This window comes from Anolis sagrei, chromosome Y (genome assembly GCF_037176765.1).
Source record: "Anolis sagrei isolate rAnoSag1 chromosome Y, rAnoSag1.mat, whole genome shotgun sequence".
Lineage (NCBI taxonomy): Eukaryota > Metazoa > Chordata > Lepidosauria > Squamata > Dactyloidae > Anolis > Anolis sagrei.
In genome coordinates, this window is record NC_090035.1 from 74,663,650 (window position 1) to 74,679,133 (window position 15,484).

At 43.1% G+C, this 15,484-nt stretch overlaps 1 protein-coding gene across 1 annotated transcript in view; it reads right to left on the reverse strand.

Annotated features, from left to right (window-relative positions):
- The window catches only part of LOC132780187 (cation channel sperm-associated auxiliary subunit gamma-like), an 87,080-nt gene that overhangs the window by 50,223 nt on the left and 21,373 nt on the right, over positions 1-15,484 (reverse strand). The window contains exons 8-10 of the mRNA XM_067461326.1: positions 14,221-14,392; positions 10,945-11,082; positions 6,738-6,803 (exon numbers count right to left, since the gene is read on the reverse strand). Coding sequence (XP_067317427.1) covers positions 6,738-6,803; positions 10,945-11,082; positions 14,221-14,392 — 376 coding nt within the window. The remainder of the gene's footprint in view (positions 1-6,737; positions 6,804-10,944; positions 11,083-14,220; positions 14,393-15,484) is intronic.

Sequence of the window (15,484 nt, forward strand, 5' to 3'; positions counted from 1 at the left end):
CACATTTGCATGTTTTCGAACTGCTAGGTTGGCAGAAGGTGGGGCTATCAATGGAAGCTCACGCTGTTCCCCGGAATCAAACTTGCGACCTATCAATCAACAAGCTCAGCAGCTCAGCACTTTAACCCACTGCGCCATCGCTTTTAGCTGTACCTAATTTCTCTAATTACAGCTAAAGCTGTTTTCGACTGCTTAGGTCAGTGGTTCTCAACCTGGGGACCCCAAATGTTTTTGGCCTTCAATTCCCAGAAACCCTAACAGCTGGTAAACTGGCTGGGGTTTCTGGGAGTTGTAGGCCAAAAACATCTAGGGACCCCAGGTTGAGAACCAATGGCTTAGGTAAACAGTGAGCAGGGCTGATAGTCGACCGCTCATGCTGACCCAGGGCTTTGAACTTGCAACCTTTCAGTTGACAGATCTTATAGTTGCCGGTGATGTACCAGCTGTGCGAAACCTCCGACTACCATCCTATGAGAGGACTACTTCACTTGATGGAGAAAACACCATAAATGCTTCTGATAATTTAAAGCAGTGGTTCTCAACCTGTGGGTTCCCTGATGTTTTGGCCTTCAACAGCAAGAAATCCTAACAGCTGGTAAACTGGGATTTCTGGGAGTTGTAGGCCAAAACACCTGGGTACCCACAGGTTGAGAACCACTGCTTTAAAGACTGCTGGTTTATTTTGTTTGTAATGATATTTTAAATATTTTTATATTACACCCTGGGTATAAGGAAGATCTGTAGAATTGATTAAAATTCAGCTCAATAGAGCCAAGTTGGTTTGGAATAGAGATTAGTGCCAGAAGAGCACTCCCCATTGTATTCTTCTCTCCATTATCATGGGTGCAAGGGGAGATGAGAGGTTGCTTACCTGTAACCGTAGTTTCCCTAGTGATGTGCTGTGAATTCGCACTAATGGTACTTCTGCGCATGCGCAGCTTCGCTCCGGAATCTTCAGTTAAAAATTCAAAAGAATCGGCGGTTGGCCCCGCGCACACTCCCCAGTACATTATAAATAGACCGCGGCTGGTCAACCGCCTCCAGATCTCTTCTTCCGCCACTAGAGCAGCTAGAAGGAGGAGGCATGACAAACTGCGGGGAGGATGGGCGGGGCCGTGCGAATTCACAGCACATCACTAGGGAAACTACGGTTACAGGTAAGCAACCTCTCATTTTCCCTACGTGAGTGTGCTGTGAATGCGCACTAATGGTAAAAGACTAGCAAGCTACCCACCTTGGACGGCGGGAGTCATGCCACCGCAGAAAACAGCACAGCACGACCAAACGCCGCGTCCCTCTTGGCCTGTAGGTCCAGCTTGTAGTGAGACACAAATGTCAATGGGGTGGACCAGGTGGCAGCGCGACAGATGGCATCCAGGGATACGCCCTTCCAGAAAGCAGTTGTTGCAGACACCGCTCTCGTAGAGTGTCCCTTTACTCCAACGGGAAGCTCCCTTCCCGAATTCTTGTAGGCCAGCTTGATTACAGACACTATCCAGGAAGATAGACGTTGCGATGAAACAGGGAGTCCGCAGGTATCTTTTCTATATTTAACAAACAATCTTGGCGTTTTCCTCATACTTTTGGTTCTACTGAGATAAAAGGCTACTGCCCGGCGTACATCCAACAAGTGAAGACCACGTTCCATAGGGGAAGTGGGGTTCTGAAAAAATGCTGGCAAAACTATATCCTGGGACATGTGGAAAGAAGACGTCACCTTGGGAAGAAAAGAAATGTCTGTGCGAAGCACAATTTTGTCTTTGTGGAACTTGAGGTAAGGCTCATCCGATCTCAACGCGCAGATTTCACTTACACGCCTGGCTGAAGTAATTGCTACCAAAAAGGAGGTTTTCCAAGATAGATGCGAAATATCGCATGTGGCCATAGGCTCATAAGGTGGACCCTGAAGAGATGAAAGTACTATCTCCAGGCTCCATGAAGGAATAATAGGTGGCACTGTTGGCTTAACATTACTGAACCCCTTAAGAAAAAGCTTAACCAAATATTCTGAGAAGAGGGAAGGCAATCCCTCTTTCCTCCTATACCAAGATATGGCCGCCAGGTAACATTTTAGGGATGACAATGACAAACCCGAATCAGATAATGAAACTAAGAAATCCAATATCGCAGAGATCGGGGCATGTACTGGGTCCAGATCTCTCCCCCTCATATACTGAGAATAACGCGTCCATTTATACACATAAGAGCGCTTCGTGGAAGGCTTTTGTGCTGCGTCCAGGATTGCCTTAACTGGAGCAGACAAAGCCTCAGATGAACCTAACTGTCTGGAGCAATCCTCCAGGCAGTTAGTCTGAGCGCGTGGGCATCCGGGTAAAGGACCTGTCCGTTCTGTGATGTTAGAAGGTCTAGTGTGTTTGGAAATCTCCTGTATCTCCCCTTGGACATATCGAGGAGAGCCGAAAACCATGGTTGGCGTGGCCACCACGGAGACACTAGAATGCAATCCCCGTTGTCCCTCCGAATCTTTGAGATTACTTTCGGAAGTAGCGGAAACGGAGGAAACACATATAGAAATTCGTTGTTCCACTTGCGTAGAAACGCATCCCCTAGACACCCTTGTGTCAGATCTGCCTTCCTGCGTGCACAATAAAGGGGACACTTTGTGTTTTCTCGTGACGCAAATAGATCTATTGCTGGAAACCCCCAGATCTTGAAGATCGTATTGAGTTCCCTGTGATCGATGGACCACTCGTGATTGGACATGGGGGATCTGCTCAAATTGTCCGCTAATATATTCTCCTCCCCTGGAAGGTGCACAGCTACTAGATGTATCTCCCTGGCTATGCACCACTTCCAAATACGCATAGTTAGACTTGACAGGATTTGTGATCTTGTACCCCCCTGTTTGTTTATATAATACATTGTTGTAGTATTGTCCGTAACTATCTGCACTACCCTGCCTAATAAAGGTATCTCGAAGGATTTCAGCGCCTTTTCTACGGCGAATAACTCCAGGACATTTATGTGATGCATTGATTCCTCTGGAGTCCAGACACCTTGGGCAGTCAAACCCTCGAAGTGTGCTCCCCAGCCTTTCATGGAGGAATCCGTCGTGACCACAGCAGACGGATCTGGGGTCTGAAACGGCAAGCCCACAGTTACATTGTCCGGCTCCATCCACCACAAAAGAGCACGCCGAACTTTCTCTGGAATGGCAAGCCGCACATGGGGGTTGTCCCGTCCAGGGTGAAAAACGGACAGGAACCAATTTTGGATTGGTCTCAGACGTAGCCGTGCATAAGGTGTGACGGCAGTCGTAGATGCCATGTGCCCTAACAAAACTTGAATCTTTTTCGCAGACACTTCCCTTGAATTCAGGGCACACACAATCAACGACTTGAGGGACGAAAATCGATCCTCCGGCAGAAATGCCCTCTGTTGGATTGAATCCAAGACTGCTCCTATAAACTGGATCTTGCGAACGGGCATTAGGTGTGATTTTTCCCTGTTTACCACAAGACCTAAAGACTGGAGAAGAGAAAGAGTTAGGTCTATGTGCAGATGTAAACGTTCTTGCGAGTCTGTCACCAAGAGCCAGTCGTCTATGTACGGAAACACCGTAACGCCCCTAGTTCTAAGATGAGCGGCAATCACCGCCATACATTTAGTGAACACCCTTGGGGCCGTAGTAAGGCCGAAAGGTAAGACATTAAATCTGTAAGCTCTATCTCCAACCATAAAGGCGAGATACTTCCTATGATGTTCTGCCATAGAAATATGAAAATACGCGTCTTTTAAGTCTATGGTAGCGAACCAATTATCTTTATTCAGAAGAGGGAGGATCATAGAAAGAGAAACCATTCGAAATTTCTTTGCATCAATATACATGTTCACCCCTCTTAAGTCTAATATTGGACGTAAACCACCAGTTTTCTTTGTTACTAAAAAATAACGAGAAAAGAAACAATTTGCTAACGAAGAACTGTCAACCGGGGAAATGGCCCCTTTTGCTAAAAGAGTTTCAACTTCTTCCAGCAATGCTGGAGACTCTGGTGTGGTTTTTAAACATCCCAACGGGGGCAACGAAACAAACTCTATCGAATAACCTTCCTCAACTATCTGGAGGACCCACTTATCAGTGGTTATTGAAGCCCAGGCTCTGGCAAAAGGTCGTAGCCTATCCTTATACCAAATAGAACTGACATGCTTATCAGAATCATTTATGCCATCCCTTGGGCTGCAGACATCAGAAACATAAGATTCGTCAAAGACGACGTCTTGCACTACCTGACGCTTTAGCCTTAGATTGGTATGGCTGATACCTAGGCTTTGCGTAATAATTCTGCTTCCTACCAGATTGAAATTTTGATGAATTACTACGATTGCCCTGGTTTGCACTAAACCCATTAAAAGGTGCCCTACGGTAAGAGGACGGGTTTTGCTGCCACCGAGGCTTTTGAAAGTTACCTGGCTGCCATGGGTACGGGTATTGGTATGGATACTTGGCAGCGTGCAAGACCTCTCGAGATTGCTTAATTTTTTCATCCGTTGTTGGATCAAAAAGACCTTCCTCAGTCATAGGAAGGTCTTCTGCCAACAACCGGCTCTCTTCCGACAGCGAGGAAGTACGCAGCCACGCATGTCGCCGTATGGCCGTGGCAGAGGCAAAGAGCTTGCCCGATATCTCAGCCATGTGCTTGGCGAAATCCTTCTGCAATCTAGAGAGAATTAAAGCCTCGCCCTGATATGCCTTGGGAAGACGTCGGTCTTCAGTTGACAAGAGGTTAACATAAGGCAGCATATTGTTCCAGAGAAAACTCTGGTATCCACTAAAATAAGTAGCGTAATGCGCCATCCTGGCAATCAATCCTGCAGCCACATGTATTTTCTTCCCAAGGGCGTCAATCTTTTTGCCCTCCCTATCTGGAGGCGTGATTGAATATTTCTTTGGCCTTTTTGCCCTAGCTGCCTCCGCTACCACCGTATTCGGTAGTGTAGGATGGGCAATCCAGCTCGCTAGTGACAAGTCAACTTTGTAGAGAAGGTCGACCCTCCTAGGAACTGCAGGAGCAGCGGACGGGGCTACATCAGGAACTTTAGTCAGCTTTAATAAATATGGAAGAGTAGGAAGTAACAAAGAAGGTGAACTGTCCTGTTCCTCAGACGGATACATGGGATCATCAACTGTTGAGGCCGGCTTCGGGGCCAGAATGTCCAATGCAGTTATCATCCTATTAATCAGCTGAGCGAACACGTTAAAATCCTCTATACGCTTTGCATTAGCAGTCTTATCCTTGTCAGCAGCAGAAGAGTCCACTAATTCTACTGAAGAGTCAGAATCGTCATCATCAATTGGGGGTTGGTCTTCAGCAATTGAAGGCAACGGGGTACGCCTCTGATCCCAGTAAGCACCCTGATGACCATGATGCACAGGGAGAAGTTCTCGACCTCGCATCCTCAATATGGTTCTTAGAACCATATTGTGCAACACCACCGTCAGGAGGTAGACCACAATAGATAAAGCGCCCCTGGGGAGTTATCTCATACACTCCCGGGGGAGGAAGGGGAAGTCCACTGTCACTGAGATCCTCCACATATGCTCCAGGTGGGGATCTCGCTCTCCGCGCGCGTGCAAGCCTGCGCTTTCTAGTGGAGCAGGAGGAATCAGAGCATGATGAAGAGGAGGATGAGGAAGAGTCGCTGGAGCTCGACTCGCGGCGCCTCCGCTTCTTATTGTTCTTTGAGCGCGATGGAGCGCGCGCTCGGCGCCGAGTCAGAGCTGTAGCGGCAGGCATCCCCGATGTCGAAGGGAGCGTTGCCATGGACGCCCGCGCTGGCTCCTCCCCAAGGCCACCAGCTGATACTATGGGAGGGGCCGGCGCCGTGAGCGTCGGCATCGGGGGAGTCAAGTTTTCAGTCTGCGCACGCGCGGGGCGTGCCTCGGACTCCAAGTCCCTTTCGTTTTCATTTTCCCCCTGAACTCGCACGAGGCGAGCGGAGGTCGGCACCGGCACTGAACCAACGGGGCAATCCCGTGGAGGGGTCTCTCGTGCCCTTTCAAGGGGCGAAACCAACAGCGAGGAAGTGGCTTTGGATCCTGCCGCTTTTGAGGGTTTTGCCGGAGCCGTCTTGCCCTGAATGGCCTTCTTTGCCTTGGGCTTCTTCAGGGCCGCTTGCAGGAACGCCGCTTCAGGTAAGGACTTTTCTTTATGTTGTTGTGGTTCTGGGAGAAGGGCCCGTTCATAAAGGACCGCCTTCAAACGAATCTCTCTATTTTTTCTTGTTTTCGGAGTGAAGGACTGGCAAATTGAACATGTTTGAGATAAATGTCCTTCACCCAGGCAAGCAATACACAGAGAATGTGCATCATTATCCGGAAAGTTGCCCTGGCATGCAGAGCAACGTTTAAATCCCTTGGTATTCGCCATCTTAGCAAAGAAATAGGAATAATAGACAAAGAAGAATTCCGAGCTACTGCTATTAGCGCGGATGAAGAGATCTGGAGGCGGTTGACCAGCCGCGGTCTATTTATAATGTACTGGGGAGTGTGCGCGGGGCCAACCGCCGATTCTTTTGAATTTTTAACTGAAGATTCCGGAGCGAAGCTGCGCATGCGCAGAAGTACCATTAGTGCGCATTCACAGCACACTCACGTAGGGAAAACTCAAGTAGCCTGATCTGGCTTTGCCTGCCCCTTCCCCCAAACGACCCACACCCCCTTCAGCAGACCAGGACAGGAGCTATGGGGCAGACAGCAGAAATGTAGAGAAACCTACTATTCAGATATTGACACGGTCCCTTATTCTGAAACGTGAAAGAGGCAGTGGCATTCACAATCCCATCTGTAAAAAAAGGAGGGAAGGGGACAATAACATTAAACTTGCCGGGGCTATTTCTGCCCTTTTAACATACAGACAAATCCAATGCCAACAGATTCGCAAGATGCTTACGGTCTTCTTTGTTTCCGCAAGCTCCATTCATCCTATCTAGTGGATTTATGTACATGTGTTCTTTCACTCACACATCAGCAAACATCCTCTTCTTGACCAATATGGAAACACATAAATTTCAAAATACAATAAGCAAATTATGAAGTACTAGTCGAATTCTTCAGTAACAATGCAAACTTTGGCCCTCCAGGTGTTTTGGACTTCTACTCCCAGAATTCCTAACAGCCGGTAAGCTGTTAGGAACTGTGGAAGTCCAAAACACCTGGAGGGCTAAAGTTTACCCATGCCTGGCCTAAAACTATGTTATTGTCTGTTGCCTTATATGATATCATGATATTATACAGCGATGCCCTGAGTTAAGAGCTTAATTTGTTTTGTGATTGAACTCTTAACTCAAATTGCTCTTATCTCAAAGTGAACTTACCATTTAAATGCTGTTATTGTATATACTTGGGTATAAGCCGACTCGAATATAAGCTGAGGCACCTAATTTTACCACAAAAAACTGGGAAAACATATTGACTCAAGTATAAGTCAATATGTTTTCAAATCATCCCATCTGTCAGGGGTGATTTGAATGCAATATTCCTGCTTCTTGGCAGGGGGTTGGACTGGATGGCCCATGAGGTCTCTTCCAACTCTTTGATTCTATGATTCTATAAGGCAAGGGTGGGAAACGTAGCAGATAATGGTACATTTCAAAATAAAAATAGATACCAATAAAATTACATTAATTGAGGCATCAGCTGGTTAAATGTTTTTGAATATTTTTGAATATTTACATAAAAGTGTAATTCAAGGTAAGACTGTCCAACTCTGATTAAGCCATTATTCTAACCTTCTTCAATGTCCATGTGCTTACATATCCTTTCAATAATAATAGAGTAAAATCATAAATGTAAAATTAACAATAATAAATATAAAACAATAAACGTAATCTCAGTTCTTGTGGGTTTTTTCGGGCTATATGGCCATGTTCTAGAGGCATTTCTCCTGACGTTTCGCCTGCATCTATGGCAAGCATCTTCAGAGGTCTGCTGGAGCTGGGAAAAAAGGGGTTTATATAAACGTAATAATAATAATAGAATAAAATAATGTAAATGTAATATAGCAGAGTCTCACTTATTCAACATTTGTTTATCCAACGTTCTGTATTATCCAACGCAGTCTGCCTCCCACCCGGAACCACAGCTGTTTCAATACATTGCGATGCTTTGGTGCTAAATTCGTAAATACAGTAATTACTATATAACGTTACTGTGTATTGAACTGCTTTTTCTGTCAATTTGTTGTAAAACATGAAATTTTGGTGCTTAATTTGTAAAATCATAACATATTTTGATGTTTAATAGGCTTTTCCTTAATCCCTCCTTATTATCCAATATTTTCGCTTATACAATGTTTTGGTGGCCCGTTTATGTTGGATAAACGAGACTCTACTGTAATAATAGAGTAAAATAATAAATGTAACAACAACAACAGAGCAAAAGAATACATAATTTTGACTTGAGTATAAACCAAGGGGGGGGGGCGCTTTTTCTGCCTAAAATAAGGGCTGAAAAACTCGGTTTATAATTGAGTATATATGGTAATCTAGTCTGGCTCTCCAACCCCCCTCCCCATTTTTAATTACGTATTTATTTTATTAAATAAGAAAATGTACTTTATAAATATCAAATAATATATAAATGCACATTCACGTGGAAAAATAAAAAATAAATTCAACTTTAAAATCGTAGAGGCTGAAAGTTGTGCCAAGGAAGCAAAAAGCACAAAGTGAAGAGGCAGAAGCAACAATTTCTTCATCCTGTATTCATTCCAGCCTTCCTCCTTCTTTTGCTCTCTCTCTCTTCATTAAGCCAAACATACCAGGAATAAATACCACACAAAATCAACTAATCCAAGGTTCCTCAAAGTGGACAAGAGCAAAGCGGACAGCGATCTCCCAAAGCAGACAAGAGCACGAGGTATGGAGGCACAAGGCACGAGGCTGTTCCTTTGAGTTAAGAGCTAACTTTTGGAGCTAGTGCTTAACTCAAAGTGAAACCCAGGCCGAGTGACAGATCTTAACTCAAAACACTCTAAAATAGGGGTGCTCTTAAGTTGAGATTCCACTATATTACAGATCTGTTATTGACTGTTTAGAAGTGACTTTTATGAGTCTAATTATTATTATTATTATTAACTTTATTTGTACCCCGCTAGCATCTCCCGAAGGACTCGATGCGGCTTACACGGGCCGAAGCCTCAAATACAATACAATAGAAAACATAACACAACAATAAACAAAGCAAAACAAAACAATTAAGCAAAATAACCACAATGACAATACATCAAGACACTATTAAAACTGGTTCGGCCAGCGCAATGGGGTACAGGGTTAAAAGTGCTGAGATGGCAGGAGGAACGTAAGATTAAAAGTGCGGTGTGCAGCAACAATAGTTGTGCTAAAGTGCATCTAGGACTTGGGATGGGGATTCCTAATCTGCGAAGGCACATCGGAACAGCCAAGTTTTTAGGTTCCTTCTGAAAACTGCTAGAGTAGGGGCCTGACGAAGCTCTTTTGGAAGGGCATTCCAAAGTCGGGGGGCCGCCACAGAGAAGGCCCTGTCCCGTGTCCCCACCAAGCGCGCTTGCGACGTAGGTGGGATCACGAGCAGGGCCTCCCCAGATGACCGGAGTGAGCGTGTGGGTTCGTAGATGGAGATGCGGTCACGCAGGTAGGGTGGTCCCAAACCGTTCAGGGCTTTGTAGGTGAGCACCTGCACCTTGAATTGGGCTCGGAAAATAAATGGCAGCCAGTGGAGCTCCTTGAACAGGAGGGTTGACCTCTCCTGATAATGAGCTCCAGTTAGCATCCTAGCTGCTGCCCGCTGGACCAATTGAAGTTTCCGAGCCGTCTTCAAGGGCAGCCCCACGTAGAGCGCATGGGGTTATTCTTTGCAGCTCTTCATACTGTTGTGATTAAGCAAGATGAAAATGAGGGGTTTAAGGGTTCAGGGCTTGATGGTTCTGTAGGTGAGCAAACAGAGGAGGTTTTAGAGCAAAATGGTTCTGTAGATGAGGGAATGGAGGGGGTTTCGGAGCAAGATACTGTTGCTGAGACAGAGTGGGAAAGTGAAATTGTTTCGGAATCCAACAGGCAGGGAGAGGAGGACAACATTAGCTCATCCGAGGGAGCAACTGGCTTAGAAAGAGATACCAGGCTGCTTCTGAGGGGGCAGAGATTCAGGTGCAGGAAAATTCGTGAGAAAGAGAGTCAGAAGGTCAAAGGAATGCGTTCATGTTTTGCAGTCCTTAAATTAGGGAGAGAGCTGTTCGGATTTTAGATCAAGCAGCGTCGCTATTGGAGTGAGGAACTCCTGTCTCGTTCCTAGTTCATGTCTTAGTTTCAGACCCAAGATTCATGCACAAGTTTTGCTCCTTGTTTTATGGATTTACCTTTGGATTCATGCCCATGTTTTGCTCTTTGTTTCCTGGATTCATGTTTATGTTTTAACCATCGTTTTCTGGATTCACCTGTTGCCTTTGGGACTTGCTTCCTTTATTAACTCTTGGATGTTTACCCTTCCATTTGCTTATGTTGCATTTGGCTATAATAAACTGTTTATTACCATGTTTGGTTTCTTCGTGAGTGCAAGGTGAACTCCTACTGAGATGCAACACATACTGAATTTGTTCTCAGTTTTACCCTTTTCCCTGCTGTCTGGGGATGTTATCTACTCATCACTGTTTTTACTTCATCCATTCTCCCACTCATCTAGCAACCCTAAAAAAGCAGTTGAACATCACTGTCATAGAGATAATTCACTGGAAATTCCCCATATCCTACAATCTAAATTTTCCTTGCTTTTTGAATGTACTTTTCTAGAATCCGATCATTTGCCCATCACCAGAAAATTCTACACCCAACTGACCTCATTCAAGCCATCTTGGCCCACTTTCTCACATGGGACAAAAAGAGAGCAGGACCAGCCTGCTAAGACAGAGCCCATCCATTCTGCCCTGAATTTTGGAAACCTAAGAAAAATACCTTGCACAGTAATAAGATAGAAGTGCCCTTCTTGCGCACCGCCACCAAGAGCAATCACGTATTCGGTGTTATTCTTCACAAAAAACACAGGGTTTAGTTTTCTCACACAGACGTTGTTTAATACACGTGTCCACACCTCTAAAGGAAAAACAGAAAAAGACGGGGGGGGGGGGGGGACGGGACAACGCAACAGTTAAAACAGAGTGGAGAAACACGACAGAATGCAAACTGATCCAGGTTGTAATTTCTCGTGACAATCGTTGCTTAAAAATGGACTCATTCTCCTTTGCAGTCCAAATTAAGCAAATCGGTGCCAGGCAAGTTTCAGTCTGTGCTATCTATAATAACAGTTGGCGAGTGCAAAATAGGAAGAGTCGAAGGAAGAGCAGCCTTTAAAACTATAAAGTTATTATAAAACATTCTTACAAGAAATAAGATTAAAATAAGAAATGCCAAATTTATGGAAACAAGCCAACATTTGTGTAATAAAGAAAATTCAGATCCAGAAAATGTCAAAAATTACAGACCAACTTCATTGTTAAGCTTAGATTATAAACTATTTAGTAGCATAATAGCGACAAGATTTAAAATATTCTTAGATAAATTGATCAAAGAAGAGCAGATGGGATTCCTTCCAAATAGATACCAAAGAGAGAATGTAAGAACAATTATTGCTCTGATAAAATACTATGAGAGGAACGTTTAAAAAAAGAGGTAATGTTTCTAGCCCTGGATGCTGAAAAGCATTCGATAATGTCAACTGGGATTTTTAAAAACTGCTTATGAAGGAGATAGATATAGGATATTACTTTCAAAACATAATTGAAACAATATACAAAAATCAGGAAGCGAAAATAATAATAAATGGGCAAGAAACCAAAACTATAGAAATACAAAAAGGAATAAGACAAGGATGCCTGCTATCACATCTAATTTTTATACTAACATTGGAAGTCCTACTGAATAAAATAAGAGAAGAAAAAGAATGAAAAGGAGCAGCAAAAAAAAAAAAAAGAATGAAAAGGAGCAGCGATAAATGGTCAATCATATAAAATCAGAGCCTTTGCCAACGATATAATATGTATAATTGAAGACCCAAATAAAAAGTTTTTTAAAAATGGTTAGAGGTAATAAATGCATTTGGAGAAGTGGCAGCATAGTAAAAATTCACACAGTCCAGAAGTGCTAGTCAAAGATGAAGAAAAATGAGATAAAGATTCCTAGCTGCTGGAATGGCGGCGGATGAAAGGATCTGAGGCAGTAGCCCCTCCCACTGACTATATATACTCTCAAGTGGAGAGGGGGTGGAGCTACCACCTAAAAGTGTCTAATAAGTTTTCCAGAAGATTCTGAACTGTCTGCGCAGGCGCAGGCAATAACATATGTGCGATTCACAGGGACCACGATGGGGAAATTGGAATATTCAGATAAGCTCTAAGATAAAATATCTCGCCATCATAATCACACCAAAGAATGCACAATTGTTACAGAATAACTATGGGGAAAATGGAATGAGATTTAAAAAGATTTGGAAAAATTGAAAAATCTAAAAATATCTTTCTTGGGCAGAATTTCAAGTATAAAAATGAACGTCGTACCAAATACGATCTTCCTATTCCAAAATCTACGAATAATAAGGAATCAAAAGAATCTAAAGTAATGGAATAAAGATAGCAAAAAACATATTTGGCAAGGTAAAAAAAACAAGGATAAATTTCAAAAATATGACTGATGAGAGAAGAAGGGGAGGGCTAGATATGCCAGACCTAACTCTATATTTCGAAGCAAGTGCTGATTGAATAAAACTAAAGAAGAAGAAAATCTTCAATTTGGAAGGGGCAGATCTGAGAAAAGGATGGCACATGTTCTTATGGTACGGAAAAAACAAAACTGGAAAAAATTGGAAACCACTTCATCAGCTGAGCCATTATTCATGTTTGGGAGAAATATAAAAATATGATATGCAATAAAACCCAATTATGGGTGTCCTCCTTGGAATCCTGTCAACGAGGAGAATTAGGTTGGGATAATTGGCCCAATTATAAAGATATATTTTTAAAAGATGGGGAAGAAGTAGTACTTAAAAACACAACAAGAAATAAATGTGACACATAAAAGCATATGATGATTTCAATATTAGCAAATAAAAGAACATTTCACCACAGATAAAGAAACAGGCTTCTCAATGAAGGAAACCATCTGGGACAAAATAATGAAAATAGAAAAAAAATGATAACTAAAATATACAAAAAATTATTGGAGTGGAGTACAGAGGAAGAAGGAGTAAAAGAATGTATGATCAAATGGGCAAAAAACATTGGAAGATCAATAGGAACAGAAGAGTGGGAGATAATTTGGAATAAAAAATTGAAATACATGTGCGCTTACAATCAAAAAGAAAATTGGGTAAAAATGATGTACATGTGGTATATGACACCTCATAAATTAAGAAAATATTATAAAAATATAAATTCAAAATGTTGGAAGCGTGGGGAAGTGGAAGGAACCTTCTACCACATGTGGTGGTCATGTAAAAAAGCAAAAATATTATGGACAAAAATATTTGAAAATTTACAAAAAATATTTTTTAAAAAGACACCACTCAAACCAGAAATATTTTTACTAGGAATTAATGAACAAAAATTAGACCGCATTATAGACAAACTCCTCTTCTTATCAAAATCAGCCGCAAGACTATGGAGAAAAGGGGAAATACCCAAAATGGAAGGCTGGGATAAAAATATTATGGACATAAGAAATATGGACAGACTAACCTATCTGATGCAAAAGGAAAGCAACAGACTGGACACTGATAACTGAACATTTCAAATAAGAATAATAAATAAGATAATTATAAGGGGAAAAACCCATCCACACACCAGATGGAGACTTTATACAAGAAACGGAGAAAAGGGATAAGAAAAGGATGAAGATGACGGAAAAGGAAGAAAACTTCCAGGAAGTAGCCCGGAAGTGGAACCAATATCTCACTTTTTTCATTTTCTTTTTTCACTTTTTTTTCTTTTTCTCTCCTTCTCCTCTCCTCTCTCCATTCCCTCATTCCCCTCCCCAATTATTCCCTTTTTCTTATTATGCACATGAGTTTAAATTCTGTTTTTGTGTTGTGTAAATACTCAATAAAGATTTTTTTTTTAAAAAAACTATAACGTTATTCTTTCAGGTAGGAATAAAAAAATATAACCAAAAAGCCTGCATGTTACTCAAACATGAATCATTATGGCCTTTGTTGTTGTTGCTTTTTGCAGGCTCGCTTACGTGAACCTGGGCCTCTCATGTGCAGAATGGGGTAATGCCCCACAAAGTAATAGACCAGCTGGTTCTGCCGGATGAAGAGGGTGCTTTCTGTCGCAATGCTGTCAGCAATGGAAGTAGAGAAACCTCTCTGCGGGCAGGAGATGGAGCCAATCCAGCAGCTGTCGATGCCCACCTGGAGAAGAAAAGGAGGCAAGGCGCATCTTATGTGAAGAGACCATGATGAGTGCTATTGAGCTGAAGGCAACAGGAAAACTGAGGTGAAAGGGTCGGGAATGGAGTCTGCCTTTTGAGCTGAAAGGGTTGGGAGAGGAGCCTGCCTTTTTTCGTGTCAGGTCTGAGCCTGGCTCCCTTCAATTTCAGGACTATCCCAGGCTCTGAGATTTGAGGGGCAAAACCTGGAGTTTCGGGGCTTATGATATCACTGAGGGCAGGCCCTGGTCAGTGTCGGCAGTTCCGTGCGACAGAGGTGCTGGGGGATAATTGTCAAAAAGGAAAATGCATTTAAAATACATAAAGCAGCAACAACAGCAGGAGCAGCAGTTCGGCAGATCAGAAGCTTCTAATGCCAGCAGCAGAGCAACTGGGCTTAAGCAATTCAGCAGCAGAGTCAAGCTTAAAAAGTTATAAAAGACTTTGTTCAAAGAACTACATATCTAGATAGGGAAGTTAACAAGGCCTATCTATCCATCTGTCTACAGTATTTATGCACACATCTTGTCTCTCTTCATGTTCCCAGGAGTAGAACAAAAGAAGAACAAAATGGAAGCCTCGGGGGTTTGTCATGTGTCCCTGAGATGTACCTGTCTAACCAGCAAGGTGATAGGTGTCAGAAAGTAGATATTTTCAATTACAAAAATGTGAGTCAAGCACTGAAAGGGTTAAATGGATGCAATGACTCAGCAAAATCTGCAGTCCTATATCAGCAAGTGTGTAGCTTAGTAGCAGTTAGTCTGAAATAAACCTCAGTGGGAGAAAGGTCTGTCTGTGAGAGAAGCCTCTGTGTGAGGTAGGCGTCACAGTGTGAGGTAGGCCTTAGTCTATGAAGAGGCCAAGTATGAGGAAGGCCTGGTAAGAGAAGCTTCGGTGTAAGTTAGCCCAGGTTGAAGGCCTCATGTGCAAAGCTGTGTAAAAAACTACCGTGTGAAGCTCCAGTATAAGTTCATTGTGAGGCTCGGCTCTGTAAGAAGGATATTGTTTCGCTGCATGAGGAAGAAACCCAGCATGGAAGCTGTTGTGGTTCAGCCTGTAATTATTTCATTGCCTG